We start from the raw sequence: 8409 nt of genomic DNA, 5'->3' as shown, positions 1-8409 counted from the left end.
TGGGTGACATGTTAGGTTAGGGTTAGGGTTTAACCCTAGGGTTTTCGGACCCCCCCAGACCCCCCCAATAAAGCAAAACTGCACGTTTCAGAGTGGCCTTTTATTGTGGCCAGCCTAAGGCACACCTGTGCAATAATCATGCTGTCTAATCAGCATCTTGATATACCACACCTGTGAGGTGGGATGGATTATCTCGGCAAAGGAGAAGTGCTCACTATCACAGATTTTTTCAGATTTGTGAACAATATGTGAGAGAAATGGTTATTTTGTGTATATAGAAAATGTTTTAGATCTTTGAGTTCATCTCATGAAAAATGGGAGCAAAAACAAAAGTGTTGCGTTTATATATTTGTTCAGTGTAGATATGTATATGGTACAAAATGCAGCAGCACGGTCACATGACTTCACGTCACCACCGCTAAGCTAAAGGAGGCTAATGTTGGGCTATAAAGGAACTACAGCAACGGTACACATGACTTCACGTCACCACCGCTAAGCTAAAGGAGGCTAATGTTGGGCTATAAAGGAACTACAGCACGGTCACATGACTTCACGTCACCACCGCTAAGCTAAAGGAGGCTAATGTTGGGCTATAAAGGAACTACAGCACGGTCACATGACTTCAAGTCACCACCGTTAAGCTAAAGGTAGGCACGATCCGGATGTTTAAATTATTCATCACTTTAAATGCTGTGACTGTTAGGAATTGTATCTCCTTTCCTAAAGANAAAACATTTCATTTAGCTGAGGCTTTTATCCAGAGCCACTTACAATAAGTTCATTCCACCAGGAAGATACAAACTTGAAGAAAACAGAATCATATATCAGTGATATATGATTCTGTTTTCTTCAAGTTTGTATCTTCCTGGTGGAATGAACTTATTGTAAGTGGCTCTGGATAAAAGCCTCAGCTAAATGAAATGTTTTTAACGACGGTTTTTAAATGCTATTTTCTGAATGTCTTTTATTTTTGTAAAGCACTTTGAATTGCCTCTCGTTGAAAGGGGCTCTATAAATAAACCTGCCTTGCCTTGTCTTCAGCTGCATGAGGAAGTCTTCCAGAGGAGCCTCCAGAACGCAGCGTCGCCGAAGGTCCAAATCCCCGATCCTCCACCCGCCCAAGTTCACGTACTGCAGCGCGGCAGCGGCGTCAGTATCGCCCCCTAGTGGCTGCCTGAAGCAACAACGCCTCGCTGTGCCCGATCCCTCGGAGCCTCGTCCTCCAGGAGAGGGGATCACAGCCTCCTCTGCTGCCCAGAAAGAGCTCTCATCGTCGGGCTCTCCTAACCCCATCCCCCCTCTGGTGTTTGGCTCGTGTGCCGGGTTTGAGGCGCAGGAAACGTCCGGGGAGTCGAGCGAGGAGGAGAAAAGCGCCAGCGAAGGAGCAAGGCTTTCTGGATCTGCGGATTTCCGAGTTTTATCTGAGCGCCTGGCAGAAGTTCCCTGCTCCTGCGTTTGGAAGGAAAGCGGGAACGCTGCTGCCGAGTCTACGTGTCGGTGTCGGGATCCGTCTCAAACGTGGCAGGGAGTCGAGGTTTATTCCTTCACGGGGCTCCGAAACGCCACGTCTGAGTGCGGAAGAACTATCGTTAGCGGCGGCGGCGCGGCGTCTTCTTCCTCGTCTGGATCCACGCGGTCGTGTTCGGAGCAGGCGAGAGCTTACGTGGACGACATCACGATAGAGGACCTTTCCGGATACATGGAGTATTATCTGTACATCCCCAAGAAGATGTCTCACATGGCGGAGATGATGTACACTTGAAAAAATAAATACTATTATTGTATCAGAAGGAAATGTAAAGGAGGGTTTTGAGTCGACGGCCTCAGGACAGGAACGATTTGAACTCCCCTTTGTTTATGTTAAAATGCCTTCATTTAGTCTTTAAAAAGTCTCACAAATGCTAAAAGAAGTAGCATTTGTGATTCTTTATAATTATAATATAAGAAGAGTCTCACATGGCGGAGATGATGTACGCTTAAAAAAATAAATGCTATTATAATATCTTACGGGAATATAAAGTAACGGAGGTTTTTGTGTTGAAGGAATGTCGGTATCGTGGATCAGGAAGGACTTTAGTACAATTTTGAGGGACTTCACTTCCCGTTGTTTACGAGGGTTCCCGCGATTCCTTAAATGTCATCAAATTGGATCTCAAAATACCCCCTTAAGTGGTGTTAAAATGTCTTACAAATGCTAAAAGACGTAGCATTTTGTGAATCTTTATAGCTAACAGGATGTCGCTCGTCATGACAGACGATTAAAATAAAAAGTCTGATGCCGCTCATACACGTTGAGACCCCAAAGTTTAATGATAGAAATGTACAGTAGGGTCTCCAGCACATAGAAACTGCCGGATGCTAACCTGCTGATGTTGGGACATTAGCACAGTTAGCATAAGTTGTGTTCATTGGAATTATAGCCGACAGTATGGGGACAATATCTAACAAATGGCGAGGCAGATTTGGACAGTTGAAGAGTGGTTTTGGAGGTTATTGGGGATGCTGAATCCATTTCTGATATTTTTAGGATCAAAAACAGCAGTTTTTTAACCAGAAAGAGGACATGTTTCTGTTCTCTGTGGACTGACTTTCATTCATTTTGGGTCGTTTTTACAGTTTTAGGGGATTCAAAACTGCCATTTTTGATCCCGAAATTGAATTAGAAAAGGCCTTTTGAGAAGAAGTGGGAATTTTGAGACTTGGGGAAAAAGTCATAATTTTGGGGAAAAGTAATTTTTTCGATTTTCTGAAAAAGTAATTTTGAGATTTGGAGAAAAAGTCATAATTTTGGGGGAAAATCTTAATTTTGGAGATTTTGAGAAAAAGTCATAATTTTGGGGAAAAGTCATAATTTGAGATTTTGAGGAAAAGTCATTTTGAGAAAAGGTCATAATTTTGCAGATTTGGGGAAAAAGTCATAATTTTTGATTTTGAGAAAAACTCATAATTTTGAGTTTTTTTTAGAAAGTGAGAATTTTGAGAAAAAGTCATAATTTTTGATTTTCAGAAAGAAGCCAACAGTACATGACAGGATGTATGCTTCCTCAACGACCTCCAAAACCACAGCAACACGCAACTTATGCTAATGGTGCTAATTACCCAACGTATGCAGGTTAGCATCCGGCAGTTTCTATGCCCTAAAGACCCTAATATACATTTATATCATAACACTTTGGGGTCCTCAACATGTCCGGGTTCACTAAGCTGACAAATAGACTATATTATAATAAGGAAATATAAAGTAGAGTTTTTGTGTTGGCCTCGAAGGAATGTCAGTAGAAGGAAGATGGATCAGGCGTGAGTTTGTCCCAGGTGAAAATCCCCCTCCTCATTTCATTAAAACTGACAGGAAAACAAATGTTGGTCTCATTAGTTTTGTCTCGCCCTCATCCTCCTCCCCATCCCCCTCCTCCTCCCCCCCTCATCCTCCTCCTCCTCCTTGTGTGCTTCGTTTTAAATTAAGTTTTCAGTTTACAGATGCAGTTGCCAAAGCTCTTGGTGCAGAAGTGTGATGTGCTGTTGTCTCATTTCACTCAATAAAGACTGGCTTTGTTTGAAAATGTGCCGTCGTTTCTTCACAGGCACTCGTATCAGCGGTGCAATGGTAAAAAAAGTATAATTACACAAGAACTTAAGGCTCAGTCAGTAGGGGCTTGGACTGGGAGCTGTAGGGTCGCCGGTTCAAGTCCCCGAACAGACTTGGATGGAGTGTGGAATGCTACCTGGAGAGGTCCCAGTTCACCTCCTGGGCCCTGCTGTGGTGCCCTTGAGCAAGGCACCGGACAACCCCCTTCCCCCCCACTCCCATTGCTGCCCACTGCTCCTAGTACTAGACTCCTGGTACCTGGTACTAGACTCCTGGTACTAGGATGGGTTAAAAGCAGAGAACACAGGCCACTGTGTGCTCTGCATGTGAGACCATTAAAGTGGGTTCATCCCTCCCATTCTGATTCTACCATTTTGAGGTACTTTTGAGTATTTCCCTTTATTTTGAGGGTTTCCTGCTTTTCCTTAAAACGCATCAAATTGAATCTCAAAATAAAGCCTTAAATGGTAAGAAGTACATTTACCCAAGTACTGTATTTAAGTACACTTTTGAGGTACTTTACTTGAGTATTTCCATGTTCTAATCCTCTACAGTTCAGAGGTCAATGTGTACTTTAACCATCCAGAGACACACAAACAATGAAACAGCGCCATCCAGTGGTGATACGTGGAGAGACATATTCACAACAGCAGAAACAAAGGGAACACATCTATATAAAACTGATCAATGTTTCCTTTGAATTAATATACTTTATTTACTGTATATATTAATTTTTTTTTTTTTGTTGAATAAATAGACTATTTATCTGTATTTTTTGTATTTATTTATTTAATATACTTTATTATTATTATTCATTTATTTAATATGCTTTTTTATTTATTTTTTAAAGAATGAATATGCTTTATTTATATTTTTTACTTTATTTATTTAATATACTTTATATACATTTGTTTTATTATAAATATACTATATTTATTTATTTAATATACTTTATTATTATTATTCCTTTATTTAATATCATTTATAGATATAATTTTTTTCAAGAATGAATGTGCTTTGTTTATTTATTTTTATTGTATTTTTTTCTTTTGATTTTATTGATTTAATGTACTCTATTATAATTGGTTTCTTATTTTATTATTTACATTTGTACGTGGAAATACTGTGTGGACCAATCACACGGCGCCAACTGGACGTTGCTCCCGGAACGTTCTGACTTCGACCAATCAGAGGAGAATGCGTGGAGGAACAGAAAAAGCGTGGAACCTCTCGACCAATGACGGGGCGAGTTAGTGTGACGCAGCACCGGAAAACAATCATTTTACCGGCTGCGTCTGAGTCTCTTACACGGTGTCTTCTTCCAGCGGTTCTAGACATTAAAACCACCCAGTTTTCAGGTATTTTCTGCCGAAAGATGTTGTGTTTAAGCGGGCTGTCGCTGGCCCTGGTTCTCAGTCTGTATCCCGGTTCTTCTGAAGCCCTGAAGGAAGGAGAGTGTGAAGGTAAGCCTGGCTGCGAGCTGTTAGCTTAGCATAGCTCACTCCAACATCAGATAAATGTCAGCTTTTATTATACATTTATTATATATTACAATGTCTATTCATGTCTGTAAAGTGTGGGAATATCAGTTAAAGATGGTACGGTTTTTTAGAATTTATATACTATTAATTTTTATTTTTCTGTGGGAGAGAAACTCCATTTTAAGGGAACACAGGGATTTTAGCCTTGCAGACCATTTACATGCACTAAAACCTATAAAGCACTACAGGAGAGGGGACACCCCAGAAGAAGAATACAACTTTACTTTAGCCTTACATTTGCATTTCCTCCACTATCACATTTACATTATTTATGTTACAGCAGCTTTAGGTATTCAAAGCCTTGTATAAATTACATTTAAATGTTTTTTGCTGTAAACCAGTGGTTCCCAGTTGTGTTGTTGTGAGGATTCACCTGCTTTTCTCTTGTATTCAACCCTTTCTAATCGTGTTAAACCCAGCTGCTGCTCAAATGAAAATCACTTGTATAACTCTCCCTTAATACAAATGCATTTAAACTTCACATTACACTGATTTCAGGGTTTCAATTGCTCTCATTTTGACAGAGAGAAAGTACTCACTTCTGGCAGTATTGAGTTACTAGAGATTTTAAATGAGACACCTGAGCTTGCTTTGATGGATTACTCCACCATCAGATAACTGTCAACAAGGGCCATTCGTCTCCTTTCGTCCGGCAGGGGCTCAGTCAGTAGGGGCTTGGACTGTGAGCCGTAGGGTCGCTGGTTCAAGTCCCCGACCAGACCTAAATATGGAGTGTGGACTGCTACTTGGAGAGGTCCCAGTTCACCTCCTGCCCTGCTGTGGTGCCCTTGAGCAAGGCACTGGACACCCCCCTTCCCCCCCTCACTCCTATTACTCCCCGGGTGCTGTGCAATAGCTGCCCACTGCTCCTACTACTAGACTCCTGGTGCTAGACTCCTGGTGCTAGACTCCTGGTGCTAGACTCCTGGTGCTAGACTCCTGGTGCTAGACTCCTGGTGCTAGACTCCTGGTGCTAGACTCCTGGTGCTAGACTCCTGGTTCTAGGATGGGGTAAAAGCAGAGAACACATGTCGCTGTGTGCTGTGTGCTCTGCATGTGAGACCATTACAGAGGGTTTCATCCCTCCCATTCTATTCTATTTATAGAGGTGTTAGCTGTCTGTAAAGTGTAGGAATATCCGGTGAAGATGGGGTGGTTTTTGTAGAATTTAAACACTTAATTTTATTATTTTTGTGGAAGAAAAACTGCCTCTGGAGTGAACCCTAATATTTCTACGTACTCTGCAATCCCCGTTTTCTTTTCTCATAACGTTTGGTCATTTTTTAGGATCTTTACACACATTTCTTCACTAATCTTTCGGGTAATTTTTCTGACATTTTTAACATTTGTTGTGGATATATTTCTGCAACTTTTCCCGAATGTTCAGGACATCTTTCTTGACATTTTTACACACATTTCAGATATTCTTCAGGTCTCTTTCAGACATGTTGTGGTAGTTGTGGTCACGTGCTCTGTCATGAAAGCTACTGGATGCCTTCCTTTCCCTTTTGATCAATAAACGTAACCTGATCTAATGTAAAAAAACAAACAATCCTGACATCCACATAAAGACGAGATAAGAAGTGATTTATTGGTCCCAATTTGGACATTTTTGCGTTGCAGCAGCATAAAAAGACAAGGCATTGTACATACGTGTTTTTCAGTGTGTGTGTGTTTGTTCGTCTAACTCACGGTTCCTCTGTGTTTCAGTGTGTGTGTGTGTTCGTCTAACTCACGGTTTTCTAATTTTCTGTGTGTGTGTGTGTGTGTTTGTCTAACTCACGGTTCCTCTGTGTTTCTGTGTGTGTGTTCGTCTAACTCATGTTTCCTCTCTGTTTCTGTGTGTGTGTTTGTCTAACTCACGGTTCCTGTGTGTGTGTGTGTCACGGTTCCTCTGTGTTTCAGTGTGTGTGTGTGTGTGTGTTCGTCTAACTCATGTTTCCTCTCTGTTTCTGTGTGTGTTTGTCTAACTCACGGTTCCTCTGTGTTTCAGTGTGTGTGTGTTCGTCTAACTCACGGTTTCAGTGTGTGTGTTCGTTCGTCTAACTCACGGTTCCTCTGTGTTTCAGTGTGTGTGTTCGTCTAACTCACGGTTCTCTGTGTTTCAGTGTGTGTGTGTTCGTCTAACTCACGGTTCGTGTGTGTGTGTGTGTGTTCGTTCGTCTAACTCACGGTTCCTCTGTGTTTCAGTGTGTGTGTGTTCGTCTAACTCACGGTTTCTCTGTGTTTCAGTGTGTGTGTGTTCGTCTAACTCACGGTTCCTCTGTGTTTCAGTGTGTGTGTTCGTCTAACTCACGGTTCCTCTGTGTTTCAGTGTGTGTGTTCGTCTAACTCACGGTTCTCTGTGTTTCAGTGTGTGTGTGTTCGTCTAACTCACGGTTCCTCTGTGTTTCAGTGTGTGTGTTCGTCTAACTCACGGTTCCTCTGTGTTTCAGTGTGTGTGTTCGTCTAACTCACGGTTCTCTGTGTTTCAGTGTGTGTGTTCGTCTAACTCACGGTTCTCTGTGTTTCAGTGTGTATGTTCGTCTAACTCACGGTTCCTCTGTGTTTCAGTGTGTGTGACCTTCCTGGGGAAGTTCTACCAGTCTCTGCACGACAACAACGTCAACTTTAAGAGCGCAGACATCGAGACGGCGCTCGTAAAGACCTGCAAAGATGCTAAAGGGAAAGAAAACCGCTTCGTAAGTCGACTGCAGATCAATAATACATCCTCTCCACCAATGGATGAGTTTCAGGCGATTAAAAACCCCCCTAATTCCTCCCGTTTCTCCTCCTTATCTTTGCTCCTCCTCCAGTGTTACTACATCGGGGCGACGAGCGACGCCGCCACTAAGATCGTGAACGAGGTTTCCAAACCTCTGAGCTACCACGCGCCGGTGGAGAAGATCTGTGAGAAACTGAAGAAGAAGGACTCGCAGATCTGTGAACTCAGATATGGTGAGAAGAGAGGGGGGACGTTATTTAAAAAAACACATGTTGTCCAAACCCTGAGAGGAACACCTGCTCCGTTGTTTCTGAGGATGTAGCATTAAGAGTTAACGACGGTGTGTAACATCCAATCGATCTGAAATCCTTGAGTAAACGTATTAAATAAAGAGGAGTGCACACATTCATAACACCACCGCATGGCTATGGTCACAAGTAACATTGGTAACAGCTTTATAACAGTGACAAGGTGAAGAAGCAGCTAGTTCATTAATTATGTTAATTGGACAGTGTTAATTGGACAGTGTTAATTGGACAGTGTTAATTGGACAGTGTTAATTGTATCACCATCTACTA

The 8409-nt window shown here is 42.0% G+C and overlaps 2 protein-coding genes across 2 annotated transcripts in view; both read left to right on the top strand.

The window, feature by feature from the left end:
• The window catches only part of oser1 (oxidative stress responsive serine-rich 1), a 6329-nt gene extending 3546 nt beyond the window's left edge, over positions 1 to 2783 (top strand). Inside the window, exon 3 of the mRNA XM_010777279.1 lies at positions 1018 to 2783. Coding sequence (XP_010775581.1) covers positions 1018 to 1762 — 745 coding nt within the window. The 3' untranslated portion in view covers positions 1763 to 2783. The remainder of the gene's footprint in view (positions 1 to 1017) is intronic.
• A 2077-nt stretch (positions 2784 to 4860) lies between these two features.
• Positions 4861 to 8083, top strand: manf (mesencephalic astrocyte-derived neurotrophic factor; the record flags this gene model as incomplete). The annotated part of the gene is made up of 3 exons (XM_010777278.1): positions 4861 to 5049; positions 7681 to 7808; positions 7923 to 8083. Coding segments are annotated over exons 1-3 (377 nt in total), but the record flags the coding sequence as incomplete, so codon positions are not given.
• Between the last annotated feature and the right edge of the window lie 326 nt (positions 8084 to 8409).

This window comes from Notothenia coriiceps, unplaced genomic scaffold (genome assembly GCF_000735185.1).
Source record: "Notothenia coriiceps isolate Sejong01 unplaced genomic scaffold, NC01 NC01_scaffold00017927, whole genome shotgun sequence".
Classification (NCBI taxonomy): Eukaryota; Metazoa; Chordata; class Actinopteri; order Perciformes; family Nototheniidae; genus Notothenia; species Notothenia coriiceps.
Note: the sequence above shows the minus strand (reverse complement) of the source record. Positions and strands in the feature narration are given on the sequence as shown.